The sequence below is a fragment of the Antechinus flavipes genome, chromosome 1, assembly GCF_016432865.1.
Source record: "Antechinus flavipes isolate AdamAnt ecotype Samford, QLD, Australia chromosome 1, AdamAnt_v2, whole genome shotgun sequence".
Taxonomy (NCBI): domain Eukaryota; kingdom Metazoa; phylum Chordata; class Mammalia; order Dasyuromorphia; family Dasyuridae; genus Antechinus; species Antechinus flavipes.
In genome coordinates this window covers 725456638-725473871 of record NC_067398.1, presented here as the reverse complement: position 1 = coordinate 725473871, position 17234 = coordinate 725456638, and the positions used below count along the sequence as shown (strand labels likewise).

The 17234-nt window shown below is 35.8% G+C and overlaps 1 protein-coding gene across 1 annotated transcript; it reads right to left on the bottom strand.

Moving 5' to 3' along the window:
• Nucleotides 1–1798: 1798 nt before the first annotated feature.
• Nucleotides 1799–12218, bottom strand: LOC127549184 (vomeronasal type-2 receptor 26-like). Its single transcript, XM_051977014.1, has 4 exons — nt 12117–12218; nt 11431–11571; nt 6383–6506; nt 1799–2724 (listed from the first exon to the last, which is right to left on the bottom strand). The coding sequence occupies exons 1-4, from the start codon at nt 12216–12218 to the stop codon at nt 1799–1801; spliced, it is 1293 nt and encodes a 430-aa protein (XP_051832974.1).
• Nucleotides 12219–17234: the final 5016 nt, after the last annotated feature.

The following is a 17234-nucleotide window of genomic DNA, read 5'->3' as shown; positions in this document are numbered from 1 at the left end:
TGCTGGCCCCAATAAATTAATTTGAAATATTTTCAGTGTGTTTTAGAGAAGAGAATTTTAGTAAATTCAGTTTTCTTAAGAGGGATTTAATGTTTACTGGTCTTTCTATATCAAGCTATCTTAACCCCTTCTTGTTAGGTTTGTTTTCTTCTGGGTTTGGATCAATTATAATTGTTTCAATCAGCGTTAGGGATTTTTAGTTAGAATTCATTGGATGCTGCCCCTGACATACCCTCAAACTCAACTCTGTCCCCTTTCACTTTGAAGTTGCCACAATTCTTGTGGAAGACTAAGACCTTCAGACTTTGTTCCCAAAATTCCCTCTCCCCAAGGACAGAAGGGGGCACAGGATGGGTCAGAGCTGAGGATCTACTCAGAACCACGTACCCAGCTAAGGAATGTGGAACACATTACTGTGTCTACGATCCTCCTGTTTGGGCCAAGTTTATTGTATTTCATGTTAATCATATTTCTTTCAGGTTACAAGTTTTAGTTAAAAGGGAAATGTTAAATGAAAATTGTTACTTTAGAGGAAGATCAGAATATAGGTGAGGAATGACAGGATGAGGAGGAGATAGATGAGCAATAGATGAGAAAATTAAGGCATTGAAGAAAAAATTGGGGAAACATAATTTTTACTAGGAACAAAGAGAATAATTATGAGAGACGAACTAGGGTTAGGTTTTCCCAGAACACTTAAAATTCCTCAGAAACCTTGAGCAGACAATGAAAAATTTTGAAAAGCTCAGTTTCCACAGAAGGTTGTAAGCCTCGAGGTAGTATAAGATAGTATATCTGACCAGTGTGCTTTCAGAAAAAGAGACTCATTTAACTGTAAATTTTAGATATGGGGGTCTAGGCTAAAAAGTAACTTGACCTGGCCAGGGTCAATGACCAGGAGAAGACTTTTCTCTATTGTGCTTGCTTAATGATGCTCATGTATTATATGTTCTCTCCCCAGTGGGGAGCAATAATATAAATCTAGACACAATGGAGGTGGGGAGAGGGTGTTCCTAGGGCCTCTCAAGAGTTGTTCCTCTAGTTAAAGGCTAAGTGGGAGGGGCTAACCTAAAAGTTTCTTCTGGCCTGTGTATTAAGGCACTCATTCTCAGGGAGGGTTGCCTGCTTCTCATGAGAACTGAAGACTGCCATTAAGGACCATGACAAGGTGAAGGGTACGGTCAGTTCTCCAACTCATAACCGTGGATCCTAACATCTGAAGGAGTTGCAAAGCAGCCTTTATTGACACAGGCATTGCTTGTGGGCTGGAAATGAAATAAATTGGAGGCAGAGGGAAGAGGAAAGAGGTCAGACAACACAAGGGCCTCTCAGTCTCCTTGTATCATCATCAGCCTCTCACATGAAGAGATCCATTCTACAGATCTGAGTTAGACCTCCAGCAGCCACTGGCAGGTGGTTCCCGTATCACAACAGGCTGCCTCCTTCAGTCTCTCTCATTCTTTCAGTAAAATATCACAGACTTGAAATTGAGCCTGGGGTCTTGTTTCTACCACAAGGTATGAAACTGAGACCTTAAGCCATTCTGAAACTCTGGCATTCCCATATTTGTGTCAGTGGCTATGTGCTCCAAAATGTGTAGTATCCTCCCCAAAATAGCAATTGTCAATTGCATCATGGGGAACCAGCCTGCCTATGTAAGTGAAATTTTACAAAGAAGGCAGAAAGAATGTCTGATATACTCAGTAGGGGTGAAATCTTGCTCAGAATGACAAATATGATTATAACAAATTAATAAGGATGATCCTTCAAGCCTAAATATTAAATTAAAAAAATTTTTTTAAAAAGAAAAATTCTTGCCTCTTGAATGTCCTTGACTCTTGATCTGTTTTGGGGTATTTTTATCTGATGTCAGGAGGATCACATAACATTTGGGAATAAAAATGCAGCCCAGTAACCCGGCACTTGAGGCCAAGATGGAGAAGATCTCCACGATCATCACGGCTTTCCCTTTGGAGCTCTGATATGTTGGGAGGAAAGAGACCCAGACGCTGCAAAACACCAGCATGCTGAACGTGATGAACTTGGTTTCGTTGAAGGCATCGGGCAGGTTCCTGGCCAGGAAGGCTATGGTGAAGCTGCCCAAGGCCAGAAAGCCCATGTAGCCCAGGACACAGTAAAATGCAATGGCGGAGCCCTCGTTACATGTGAGGATGATGTGCCTGGATTCAGAGCGTGTGTCTGCCTCTGGAAAGGGGGGATGGGTCCCCAACCAGATGGCACAGAAAAGCCCTTGAATTCCAGAGCAGATGAGAACCACACAGTAGGGCACTCTGGGATGAAGGAACATCCGCATCCTGCTCCCTGGCCCTGTCACCCTGAAAGCCAGAACCACGATGATAGTTTTGGCCAAAATGGAGGAAACAGCCACCGTGAACACAACTGCAAATACTGTTTGTCGGAGAAGGCAGGAAGCAGTGGTAGGACGGCCCACGAAGAGCAAGGAGCAGAGGAAGCAGGAGGAAAGGGAGGTGAGGAGCAGGTAGCTGAGATTCCGGTTATTGGCTTTGACTATGGGTGTGGTTTGGAACTTCACAAAGACCCACAGAACCAGGACCGAGAGGAATGAGAGTGAAACAGCTACAGCTGTCACTGCCGTCCCCCAGGGTTCATTCACATCCAGGAAGGTCACAGTCTTGGGGAGGCAGCGATCTCTCTGCTCATTGGGATATTCATCCTCTGGGTACTTGATGCACTGCTCTGCATCTGCAGGAGACAAACAAGGCTTTAGGATACTGATCCTCATTCCCAGAGTAGGAAACAGTAACAAAAGGTGCAATAATTTCTTCTGCTTCCATACAGTGCAAAACTATGCTCCCTCTTTACTGAAAGACATAGCTGTTGCTAAGTAACATGGCATAGGAGCCTGGACCAACTCTGTTCATACCTTTTATCCCTGATTGGGCTTGGATCATGTTAATTCTGTATATTTCTTTTATTTAATTGATGATACTTGTCCCTCCTAAACTAATCATTTAGTAAGTAATCTTAGAAAGAGCAGTCTTTTTTTTTTTTTAAAATCAAATGTCAACATCATATCTGTGTTGTATTGTGCAACAACTCTAGTTATAGGTTGGCCTGCATTAATCCTTTCTTATTCTTTCTAGCTTTCAGTTTAAACCTTCATGCAATTAATTCATATGCATTTTAGATAATTTTTGGTAGATGCATAGACTATGGACATTCCTGTCTCCTCCATTGGAATGGAAACTCCTTAAGTTTAGCAATCAGTTTCTACTTTATCTTTCTGTCCCCGTTATTAATGATCAAGACCTTCACATACTAAATGACTATTGATTGATTGATGAATGACTTTTTAAATAGCTGGCAAGTTTCTCTTGGGAATTTTTTTTTTATTTTGGAAGTGTTCCTGTTAAATCCAAAGGAAATTGAAGCCATTCCATGATGTATACAGCAGTGAATTCCATAACTCTTTCATATCTTGCTTTAATTGGTTAATTGAAAAGACATTTTTTTTTTGGATCACAAAGTGGACTTTTTTCACCTATTTTGGAAATATGGAGTTGATCTTATTTTAGTTCTTCCAGATCCATAAGACAATCTTTAACTTTACCCTGGAAACAGCATTCTAAAAGGCTTCTCTGGTACCCTACATACAGACTTTCTATGATCAGATCTCTCTTTCCTAGAAGTTCTTCTTTCTCCTCATTGTCACTCTCTTTTTTCTGTGATCTTTTAACAAAGCCTTGAATTGCCGCTGTAGCATCAGCAGTAAAAACCCAAACAGACGTATGCTAGGCATGTCACAGATCATTATAAAATCTTTAAGTTTTACTAGCCAGTCTAAGTAAATAACTGGCAACTTGAGTGTGAATAGGACTTGAAGTCAAGAATGTCAGAGTTTACATCCTGCCTCAGATACCTGGTACTGTATGATCCTGTGGAAAACATTTCACTTTGTCTTTGTTTTCCTGTCAATGAAATTGAGATGATAATCACACCTCCTTCATAGAGTTATTGAGAGCATCAAATGAGATAGACACATAGAATATATGTAGTACAAATTTAAGCCCCTATATAAATGAAGGTTGATATAGCTTTTATCACTATCATCCTCATCACTAATTCAAGAATCTTTCCTCATGGCAGGAAAGAGATCTATGTATTCCCACATCAAGGCAGCAGATGAGAGTAAGGGACAGTGTGAACTTTGTTCACATTCTAAGGCCTTCTTATTGAATCGTCCTTTTTCTGCTTTCCTCTTATTCCTACTTTTTAAACTTGAAAATCATCTAATGTCAGGCTCAAAGATAATGCCATTGGATGAGTCATGACAGCATCCAGTGTTCTCCCAAAATGTGATGCTATAATGACTCCATAAGCTCTGTGATTCAAGAGGACATTTACCCATCCTACTTTCATCCCATTCCTTAATCTCCTCATTTTATTCATTTTCTGATGTCACTCCATGTGCAGTATTGTGCAGGCATCTAATGGCCAAGCAGTTTACAAATGCTATTGTCCCACTGTGGAAATCACTCAACTCCTCAGTGCTCCAGGAATGTCTCATAAAATAAGGCAGAGACAAATTGCTGATCTTCATAGGTAGAAGTAGTTTCTAATCCAGGAGCTCCTTTTAGCAGTCCTGCTCTAGCAGTATCATTATCTTCAATGATGCTGATTAAAATTTTCAAAAGAAAAAACCTACTCCTTAGGATTTCTTATTATGCCTGACAAGTTTTTTTTTCCATTAGAGGGATCAAATATCATTTGGACAATGAGGGAGAGGGATATAATATTAGATTATTAGGTAGTAGATAGGGGTAATATCATTTGAATGGCCCCTCGAGAGAGACAGCAATGTCATTGTTTTGGGTTTCATGCATGAAATCAAGCATGATCTCTGAAATCCCTGATAGGTTCCAGCATTGGGTCAGTGATGAGCAAATTTTCCTCTGAAACCAGACCCAAAAGTTAGAGAAAAGCATGAAATGTATAAATTATTTTTCATTACATCTACAAGAATAAAAAACTGCACTGCCCCACCCAGAGGTTCTACAACAATTCTACTTGGCATTCATAGTCAATCATTAAAAGGTTGACCTCCTTAACTCATTCTTCTTCTCCACCGTCTGCCTTCCTCACTTGATTATTTTCAAAGTTCCTTCTTCCTGGTCAATTTCAGATCACTTAACCCTTCAATATTCAATGCATCAATGTGTTTTGGGTTGTCTTTCTATTGTTCTAAATAATTGCTCATCTTTACCTAACCAATTTGTGGGTCGCTTGTCCTCCCACCATTTTGTGAAACCACAGGATGTCCCTACATTGTACTGAAAGTCTTACTAATGCCTTCCATGAACTGTTAAGGGAACACTCTGACTCAACACTTCTTATCCTCCATTCTCACCTTATGATCAATTCATCTCTTCCTGTGTTTCATTGTTTATTCTCATACAAAATGTACTCCTATTCTTCTTTTAATGACTGCATTAGTTACAGTGTAAAAGGCCCTTCAAACTCACTGTGACCATTTCAATTGATTTTGGAATAATTTTCTATTTCAGTTCTTTACAAACAGCTATATTGCATTATTCTCAGTCAGAAAATGACACTGTTAGGAAATGGCTCTTAAAAAATCAGTCTTATTTTTTCCTTCACTTAGTTGACAAACAGTCGGTGAAATGGAGCAGAGATGTGTATTTTATACTTTTCCATTACAAAGCTGGAGCAAAATCTTTCTTTGATGTGAATCCCTCACCAGATTCTCCTTGTTTTCAAATATAATAAAGTATTTAGACTTATTTGTCTAAATTTGCAAAATCCAGAAATTCTAAAATCCAATCTTATTGTTCCTGGAAAATGTAGACCAGGAGAGAAAGAGCTCTGAAGTAAACATTTGCTTAGTTATGGATGGTGAAAAGCAGTTAGAAAGAAGCCATAGAGAGAAATTAAGTTATAAGAGAGAGAAAAAGAGAGCCAGAGAGTCAGAGAGAGAAAGACAGAGAGACAGAGAAACATAGACAGAGACAGAAAGAGAGAGAGATTAAACAGATGCATGCATTTGTGTATATATTTGTGAATATAGACACACATAACTATGATTCTTAATCTTAATCTGTATCTGTATCCATACATGCCCTCTATAGTACAAAGTTAAGTGATTGTAATTCATCTAAGAAATAATACTGAATAATTCTTTTTTTATAGATTATCCTTTTCATTGTATAATGAGAGAAAATGTGTCTTATCCTGGGGACTTATTTCTGAATATTCCTCAGTCTCGTACAATCTCTTCATGACATCATGATATTTCTGGGGTTTTAGACAATTGTACAAGGATGACCTCTTGGTTATTTTCTCTATCAGTGGCCATGAGAAAAGTGTTCCCTGATAATCTCACTCATCTGACTGGAGATCTCCCCTTCTGAGCATGGAGAGCAGTTGAAGCAGCAGGCAGCCTTCCCCTCCAATGTGGACTTCCTGAATCCAGCAGGACAACTTTTACTGCAGACTGCAGAGGGAACCTAGGACAATAACAGGAGAGAGGAATACACATTTTTAACTTAGAACTATTGATGTTTGTAGAAGAGAGAGGAAGCTTATTTTCTTTGTAAGCCTTGCTTCCATAATCATTACAGAGACACATAAGTAGGAGTGTAGATAGAAGAGTGAGCTTGAATTACTAAAAATAAGAACTTCCCTATTGGGAATATCAAATGATATATTTATAAACTATCTTATGTGTTTAATAAGTGTCTCTTGCCTAGACACTTTCTTTTATAAAACATTAAGAAGGAGATTTCTGTTGAATGGCAGTATTCTAGTATTTTGGAGAAATTCTTAACTGTCAGGTATGGAGCAAGGAGAAGCATGTAGAGAAAAGACTAACAATGATGGTAATCACCAGGAATGATTGACAAAAAAATTACTGAATAATAAACAAATGCCTTTATCTGTGTCCATCAAACTTACAAGTCCTTTAGGATTGAAGGACCAGCAAAGAGAAGTAATAATTAAAGATAGAGTAAAAGCTAATTTTACCCGTCCTTCAGAAAAACAGCCTATTCGGGAACAATCAGAAATTTAGCCAACTTGAAGAAATATGAATTCAAATCATTTTTTTAGTCCCACAGGAACAGAATCCTTGGAAGTTTGATATAATTTTTTAACCCCAATTAATCTGGAGCCAACCTCAAGCTATATGATAATGTGGCAGTTATCAAAACTTTTTGGTATTAGCTACAAAATAGAGTAACAGACAAATGAAAACAAGTTAGGTATGGGAGACACAATAGACAATGACTATAGTAATCTACTGTTTGATATACCCCCAAACTCCAGATTATGGGATAAAAACCAAGTATTTCACAAAAATTATTGGGAAAAATAGAAACTAGTATGGTGAAACCTATTTATAGGCCAACATCCCAAAGCCTATATCAAGAGAAGGTGGGAAAGTATTCATGATTTTAACATAAAGGTTGGAAATTAGGAGCTTTCAGGATAGTCTACCTTCCAGGTCTTTGGAGAAGGAAGAAATTTATAGCCAATGAAAGACCAAAAAACATTATGAAATGAAAAATGGATAATTTTCATAAATTCAAGTTTTTCCAAAGAAAACCAACATATCCAGGATTAGAAAGGAAGCTGGAAACAGTGTTTACAGTCAGTGTTTCTGATAAAGGCCTAATTTCTCAACTATATAGAGAATTGAGTCTAATTTACAAGAATACAAATTATTCCCCAATTGATAAATGATCAAAGGACATCAACAGACAACATTCAGATTCTAATTACATGAAAGAACATGCTCTTTTGATTAGAGAAATGCAAATTAAGACAACTCTGAGGATATATAATGCCTATCTCATTGGCTGAAATGACAGAGAAGATGATAAATATTGGAAGGAATGTGGGAAAAGGAGATTTTTGGTAATATTGAGAACTGATGGACCCATTTTGGAGAGCAACTGGGAGTTATGCCCAAAAATCTCTATTATGTCTGTATCACACAGTGATTATAAAAGAGGGGGAAAAATCCACATATGGAAAAATATTTGTAGCAAGAGTTTTTGTAGTGGCAAGTAATCAGAAATTGAATGGATGCCCATGAATTTGGGAACTATAAGATCACATAATGATCAATACGAAAGATTTAGGTCTTCTCAGCAATGTAGTGATCCAAAATAATTGCAGTAGATTTGGAATGGAAATGCAATTCTCATCCAAAGAAAGAACTATAGAGGCTGAATATGGATCAAAGTAAACTAATTTGCCTTTTTTGGTCTTTTTTTTTTACTTGCTTTTTCTTTTTCTTCCCTTATTTTTTCCTTTTAGTTTGATTTTTCTTGCACAACATGACAAATATGAAAATATGTTTAAAAGCATTGTACATTTATGGCCTAAAATAGGTTTTTTGCTGTCTTTGCGAGAAGGGAAATGAGGGAGGTAAGAGAGAGAGGGAGAAAAATACAGAGGACAAAATCTTACTAAACTGAAAGTTGAAAATTAACTTTACATCTATTTGGAGAAATAAAATACTATTGAGAATAAATAAATAAATTTTGGAGTAGCAAAATTACCAATAAAGAGTGAAACAATATTCCATCTTAGTACAAGTTAAAAAGTTGAAGAAAATCTCTGTTTCAAAAAGGAGTTCAGTCCAATACATGTTATGCCAGGCAAGTCATCCAGGACCCCTTGTAAAAGCCAACAGCAAGGCCCAAAATTGTGCAAGCCAACAAGGTTTTGCCGTGCATTCAAACTTGGCCAGTCATTTGCCAAGCTCTCAGTCTATAGATAGTAAGGGAGTCAGACAACTGTTTGGAATCAGATTACAAGGGACTCTTAGCTGGTATTGAATAATGAACTTTATTGTATTGCCCCAAATAACTTTCCTAGAATAACTAAGTTTAATTCTAAAAAAACAACAACAGATCTCTATTGAAACAGAGGACTACAAAGTATCACTCACGAGATTAGAGCAATATGAAAACTTTGAGTTCCAACACTAGTCAAGAAAATCCCCCAAAAGCCAACAATGATAGACTTATGAAGCATAAGCAGCTGACCTTGTAATATAGGAAATTATTCGTGTCATCGCTGAATTTTATCATCAGATGTTATAGATTAAGACTAATTAGCTCATCCATGAGAATGGATCTGTTGGGACTAGATCTTAAGGAAAGAATTTTTTAAATGGGAAGAAGAATACAATAGGCAAGGAAACAAAAGAAAGGTCAGAGAAAATTATTTCACATAAGAGTAACCCTAAGATGTCTGTAGAAACATGAAATGGAGGTTAGAGAGGCTGATACTTCAACTTCACTCATGTATGAACTGATCTGAAAGTAATGAGTAATTAGAAAATAGATTAAAGTAGAAATAAGACTAATGCAAAATACACAGTAACTGAGGATGTTCTCAAATATTAAGATAATAGATAAGCCATGATGAAAAGGATAATATAAAGGAAAAATACAATGAAGTGAAATACACACCTAGTAATTACAACTTTGAATTAGAATGAAATGAATTCATATATCAAGTAGAAACAGATATTAGAATGGATTAAAAACTAGAATCTGACACTATGTTGCTTACAAGAAACATTTAAAATAACAGACTAAAATAAAAAAATGAGAGCATTAAAATAAAGGGTTGAATTAGACTTGGCTGAGTTTTTAAAAAGCAGGGGTAGAAATCAGGATGTCAAACAAAATTAAACATAAAATTTATTTAATTAAATGAGATAAAAATGGAAACTATAACTTGATAAAAATTACCAAGAACATGAAGCAATATCAAAACTAATCATCTGCAGCAAATAATGAGACATCTAAATTTTTAAAGGAAAATTAATGAATTAGAGGTAGAAATAAGCAGACAATGAAGAAATCCAAATATGCATCATAATATAACAAGGTTGAACATCAGTATTGATTAGAGAAATTTAAATAAAAATGGCTTTGAGATATCATTTTACACCAACCAGATTGTTTAAAATGATAGAAGGGGAAGTTGACAAGTATTAGAAGGAATATGGAAAAATTAGGACAATAATTCATTGTTGGTGGGACTGTGAATTGATCCAACTATTTTGAGAGCAATCTAGAATTGTAAAATGGTTTTAATTGGAATTAAAATAGTTTGTGCTATTTGAGCTATCATTATCACTACTAGGTCCAATTCCCAAAGTAATTAGTGAAAAAGGAGTAGTTCTTTTCCTTTAAAAAATATGGATAGCATTTCTCTTTGGAGTGGCAAAGAACTGGAAATTTAGAGGATGCTCCTCAATGCAGAAAACTGAACAAAGTTGGTATGTATAATTGTAATGGAAGACTACTGTGCTCTTAGAAATGATGAGCTCATTGGTTTTAGAAAAATTGGGAAAGTACTCGCCTGAAATAATGAAAAGTTAAATGAATAGAACTTAGAGAACATTGTACACAGTGACAGCAATTCTTTTCTAAGAGCACTTTAGAACTCTACTGTCACTACTCAAATCAATTACAAAGAACCCAGAAAATTAGACACAACTCATCTCTAGAGATTGAACTGATGAACAGAATAATGTATACCATGGTTTTATACACACACACAAATGTCTGTATTCACACAAATACATATACATATACACACACACACAAATGTATGTATTCACACAAATACATATACATATACACACACACAAATGTATGTATTCACACAGATACATATACATATACATAAATACAAATATTTTTGTCCAAGACAGACTTTTCTAAGGCAGGTTAGAGAGGTAGGGAGAAAAACTATATGTGACAGAAAACAAAAGACAGGTTAGAAGGAAGCACAAAAAAGTAGAATGGCTGTAAAAATGATATGAAATATTTATTAGTTTTCAGGGGAAAAAAGGAAACAATAAGAGGAAAATGCATGGTTTTATATTGAATCCTCTATTTATGTTGTGGTATATATGTGAACATTTTTTTGCCTTTTTGTGTTTAAGTTCAAGATAAATAAAAATATTTTAACTATATTTGAAACAACAAGGAATGGGAATATGAGATGGTGTCTATAAATTGAAAAATGATTAAAAAGTGTTATATATATGGGTGTACACTTATTTCTCTCTGCATATAATAAATAGATATGTAGATGTGTTTAAATATTATAAAATATTATTGAGTTGTAAGAAATGAAAAAGAGGATTATTTCAACAAAATCAGGGGAGAGTTGTATGAACTTATAAGAAATGAAACAGAACCAGGCAAAAACTCTCGCCACTTTGCCATCTATAAGTAATGTAGAGTAACCAGATAGGGCAAGAATTCTTACTGTTATTGGAAGCATAAAGTGAATATTTAAAATGGGTCTGACCTTTGAACCCCACTGGTTCCATACTATGGCATCTGCACAAATTGTAAAATCTTGACCAAGTGGAGCCTCTGGGAAGAAGTTCCCTACATAAAAAAGAATATCAGTATCTTTATTCAAGAACACATAGTTCATGATGGCATACTGAGTCTCCGGGCGTCTATTCTCATCCACAAACACTTGGTCACCAGCTTCATTCTTAAACTGGATCTTCTTCAGGTAGGAGTGCAGCTGAAAGGGAAGAGAAGTGCTTGTCAGTGAGAGATACCTGCAGGAAAGGCAACCCTATATGAGATACTGGGCCTTCTTTACTGTCTTATGGATTTTTGTGGTCTTACTGGTAGGTGGGATAAAATCTGGCTTTCTTTTGGGAACATAAAAGTGAACCTCTGACACTCCAGGAATCCCCTATGTTCCTAGTTTCAGTTTGACCCTCAACTCCTCACTGTGTCTCACCCCCTTTATACGATCTGTTGATTCCATTTTTGTAACATCTCTCTAATAAGTTCACCTCCTCTCCTCTGCTATTGGCTCATCCCTCATGACTTCACACCTGCACTATTTCCATAACCTTTTACTGGGTCTCTCTATCACAAGTGTCTTTTCCTTCTACTCCATTCTCCATTCTGTTTTGACAGTGATATTTTGAAAGTGCAAGTTGGACCACGTCATTCCCAAATTCAATGAATTCTAGTGACTCTCTCCCACCTCCAGGATAAACTACAAAAACATTCGTGTGACATTCAAAGCACTCAATGCACTAATCCCCCCTATACCTTTCCACTCTTCTTGTACTGCACACCATCCATTCCCACCTGTTCCTTAATACAGAGATACTGGCCTTCTTGCTGTTCCATGGAGAAGACACTCCTTCTCATACCTCAGACATTTTGTCTGGCTGTCATTCATTAGTGGAATTCCCAACATCCTTATGTACATTTTCAGATTTCTTGATTTCTTTCAAATTCAAAGTGAAATCCCACATTATTAAAAATAGTCTTTCCAAACCTATCTTAATAGGATGGGCATTCTGTAATCAATTATTTCCTATTGATTCACCATTTAAATTAATGTCTAGAGACAAGCCTGGGGCACATCTCATGCATTTGTGTGTTCCCCATACAAGGTAGGATTCAGTGTGTAAAGGCAAGAGAATGATATTCTTGGAACATCTGAATATAGGGGGTGTGAGGAGAACTAAAGGTGACCCCATTATTGACATAATCATAAATACACATGTACATACCTATATACATATATGCACACACACATACATATATATGTATATATGTGTGTATATATATCCCTTAGATTTATTGGGAAATGATAGGCCTCAATAACTTTCTTTTTCAATAAATACCTAAAAAAATACCTAAATAATTGTTACAAAATGTTTGAAAATCTAGAGGCTGGATATCATTATTCAAGGAAATGTCAAGTGAATTTCTTTTATATTTTATGCCCAGAAAAGCAGAGTGAGGCTTGGCAAAAGGAGAAGGAGGCTTGGCAAAAGAGCCTGGAGAAGTCAGTTAAAGAGAGAGTGGATAAAGAAACCAAATCCTTGAAAAATAGGATTGGTGAATTAGAAACAGAAAATAGCTCTCTAAAAAACAAAATTGGCGAAATGGAAAAAAAATTCCACAGAACAAAAGAACTCAATTGGACAATTAGAAAAAGATCTTAAAAAAGTGAGTGAAGAAAATACTTCACTGAAAATCAGGGTCGAACAAATGGAATTGAATGACTCGAGGAGACAAGAAGAATCAGTCAAGCAAATCCAAAAAAATCAAACAATGGAAAAGAATGTGAAATACCTTCTGGGGAAGACAACAGACCTGGAAAACAGATCCAGGAGAGACAATCTGAGCATCATTGGACTCCCAGAAAAGTATGATGAAAAAAAGAGCCTGGACACTATTTTCCAGAAATTATCAAAGAGAACTGCCCAGAAGTCATAGAAACAGAGGGTAAAATAGACATTGAAAGAATTCATCGATCCCCTACTGAAAGGGATCCTAAAATCAAAACACCAAGAAATATAGTGGCCAAATGCCAGAACCCTCAGACGAAGGAAAAAATACTGCAAGCAGCTAGAAAAACCCAATTCAAGTATCGAGGAGCCACAATAAGGATCACCCAGGATCTGGCAGCATCCACACTAAAAGATCGAAGGGCCTGGAATATGATATTCCAAAAGGCTAAGGAACTTGGGATGCAACCAAAAATAACTTACCCAGCGAGAATGAGCATCTTTTTCCAGGGAAGAAGATGGACATTCAACAAAGTAAGTGAATTTCACCTATTTTTGATGAAAAAGCCAGAACTTAACAAAAAATTTGATCTACAAGTACAGAACTCAAGAGAAATCTAAAAAGGTAAAGATTAATCTTGGGAACTATATTTCGGCTATAAAGATGTATAAAGAATACAGATATACCTTGTTCTAGAAACTAGATGTGGAAAGGACATTGTAACAGAAAAAGGGGAAAGTGGGGGTACTAAACTTCATGAAGAGGCATAGGAAACCTATTATATCTGAGAGAAAGAATGGAGAGGGATGAATATAGTGAGTATTTTACTGCGTTCAGAATTGGCTTTAAGAGAAAAATTTTAGACATATTCAATCTATGGTGAAACTTCTCCCACCTCATTGAAAAATGAGAAGGGAAAAGTGAAAAGGGAAGGAATAAGCTAAGTGGAAGGGAATACAGTAATTGGGAGGGAAAGGGGTAAGATAGGGGAAGGAACTCTAAGGGGGGGGAGGGATACTAAAAAAGGGAGGGCTGTGAGAAGCAAGTGGTGCTCACAAGCTTAATACTGGGAAGGGGGGTAAAGGGGTAAGAAGGGAGAAAAGTACAAACCGGGGTTAACAAGATGGCAAGTAATACAGAATTGGTCATTTTAACCATAAATGTGAACGGGGTAAACTCCTCCACAAAGAGGAAGCAGTTAGCAGAATGGATTAAAAGCCAGAATCCTACAATATGTTGTTTACAGGAAACACACCTAAAGCGGGGAGATACATGCAGGTTAAAGGTAAAAGGTTGGAGCAAAATCTATTATGCTTCAGGTGAAGTCAAAAAAGCGGGGGTAGCCGTTCTGATCTCAGATCAAGCTAAAGCAAAAATTGATCTAATCAAAAGAGATGAGGAAGGACACTATATCTTGCTAAAGGGTAGAATGAATAATGAAGCAGTATCTATATTAAACATATATGCACCAAGTGGTGTAGCATCTAAATTCTTAAAAGAGAAATTAAGAGAGCTGCAAGAAGAAATAGACAGCAAAACTATAATAGTGGGAGATCTCAACCTTGCACTATCAGAATTAGATAAATCAAACCACAAAATAAACAAGAAAGAAGTCAAAGAGATAAATAGAATACTAGAAAAATTAGATATGATAGATCTCTGGAGAAAATGTAATGGGACAGAAAGGAATACACCTTCTTTTCAGCAGTTCATGGAACTTATACAAAAATTGACCATATATTAGGACATAAAAACCTCAAACTCAAATGCAGTAAGGCAGAAATAGTGAATGCATCCTTTTCAGACCACAATGCATTGAAAATTACATTCAATAAAAAGCCAGGGGAAAGTAGACCAAAAAAATAATTGGAAACTAAATCATCTCATACTAAAGAATGATTGGGTGAAACAGCAAATTATAGACATAAGTAATAACTTCATCCAAGAAAACTATAATAATGAGACATCATACCAAAATGTATGGGATGCAGCCAAAGTGGTAATAAGGGGAAATCTCATATCTCTAGAGGCCTATTTGTATAAAATAGAGAAAGAGAAGGTCAATGAATTGGGCTTGCAACTAAAAATGCTAGAAAAGGAACAAATTAAAAACCCCCAGTCAAACACTAAACTTGAAATTCTAAAAATAAAAGGAGAGATCAATAAAATTGAAAGTAAAAAAACTATTGAATTAATTAATAAAACTAAGAGTTGGTTCTATGAAAAAACCAACAAAATAGACAAACCCTTAGTAAATCTGATTTAAAAAATGAAAGAGGAAAATCAAATTGTTAGTCTTAAAAATGAAAAGGGAGAACTCGCCACTAACGAAGAGAAAATTAGAGCAATAATTAGGAACTACTTTGCCCAACTTTACGCCAATAAATTCGACAACTTAAATGAAATAGAAGAATACCTCCAAAAATATAGCTTGCCTAAACTAACAGAGGAGGAAGTAAATATCCTAAACACTCCCATCTCAGAAAAAGAAATAGAACAAACTATCAATCAGCTCCCTAAGAAAAAATCCCCAGGACCAGATGGATTTACATCTGAATTCTATCAAACATTTAAAGATCAATTAACTCCAATGCTAAATAAACTATTTGAAAAAGTAGGGATTGAAGGAGTCCTACCAAACTCCTTTTATGACACAGACATGGTACTGATACCTAAACTAGGTAGGCTGAAAACAGAGAAAGAAAATTATAGACCAATCTCCCTAATGAATATTGATGCTAAAATCTTAAATAAAATATTAGCAAAAAGACTACAGAAAATCATCCCCAGGATAATACACTATGACCAAGTAGGATTTATACCAGGAATGCAGGGCTGGCTCAATATTAGGAAAACTATTAACATAATTGACTATATCAATAACCAACCAAACAAAAACCATATGATCATCTCAATAGATGCAGAAAAAGCATTTGATAAAATCCAACAGCCATTCCTAATAAAAACACTTGAGAGCATAGGAATAAAAGGACTTTTCCTTAAAATAGTCAGGAGCATATATTTAAAACCTTCAGTAAGCATCATATGCAATGGGGAAAAACTGGAACCTTTCCCAGTAAGATCTGGAGTGAAGCAAGGTTGCCCACTATCACCATTATTATTTAATATTGTATTAGAAACACTAGCCTCTGCAATAAGAGTCGAGAAAGAAATTAAAGGAATTAGAGTAGGCAATGAGGAAACCAAACTATCACACTTTGCAGATGATATGATGGTATACCTAGAGAACCCCAGAGATTCTACTAAAAAGCTATTAGAAATAATTCATAATTTTAGCAAAGTAGCAGGATACAAAATAAATCCCCGCAAAACCTCAGCATTTTTATACACCACCAACAAAATCCAAGAGCAAGAGATACAAAAAGAAATTCCATTCAAAATAACTGTTGATAGCATAAAATATTTGGGAATCTACCTACTAAAGGAAAGTCAGGAATTATATGAGCAAAATTACAAAAAAGTTTCCACACAAATAAAGTCAGACTTAAATAATTGGAAAAATATTAAGTGCTCTTGGATAGGCCGAGCGAATATAATAAAGATGACAATACTCCCTAAACTAATCTATTTATTTAGTGCTATACCAATCAGACTTCCAAGAAAATATTTTAATGATTTAGAAAAAATAACAACAAAATTCATATGGAACAATAAAAAGTCGAGAATCTCAAGGGAATTAATGAAAAAAAAAATCAAATGAAGGTGGTCTAGCTGTACCAGATCTAAAATTATATTATAAAGCAGCAGTCACCAAAACCATTTGGTATTGGCTAAGAAATAGATTAGTTGATCAGTGGAAAAGGTTAGGTTCACAAGACAGAATAGTCAACTATAGCAATCTAGTGTTTGACAAACCCAAAGCCCCTAACTTTTGGGATAAGAATTCATTATTTGATAAAAACTGCTGGGATAACTGGAAATTAGTATGGCAGAAATTAGGCATGGACCCACACTTAACACCACATACCAAGATAAGATCAAAATGGGTCCATGACCTAGGCATAAAGAACGAGATTATAAATAAATTAGAGGAACATAGGATAGTTTATCTCTCAGACTTGTGGAGGAGAAAGAAATTTGTGACCAAAGATGAACTAGAGACCATTACCGATCACAAAATTG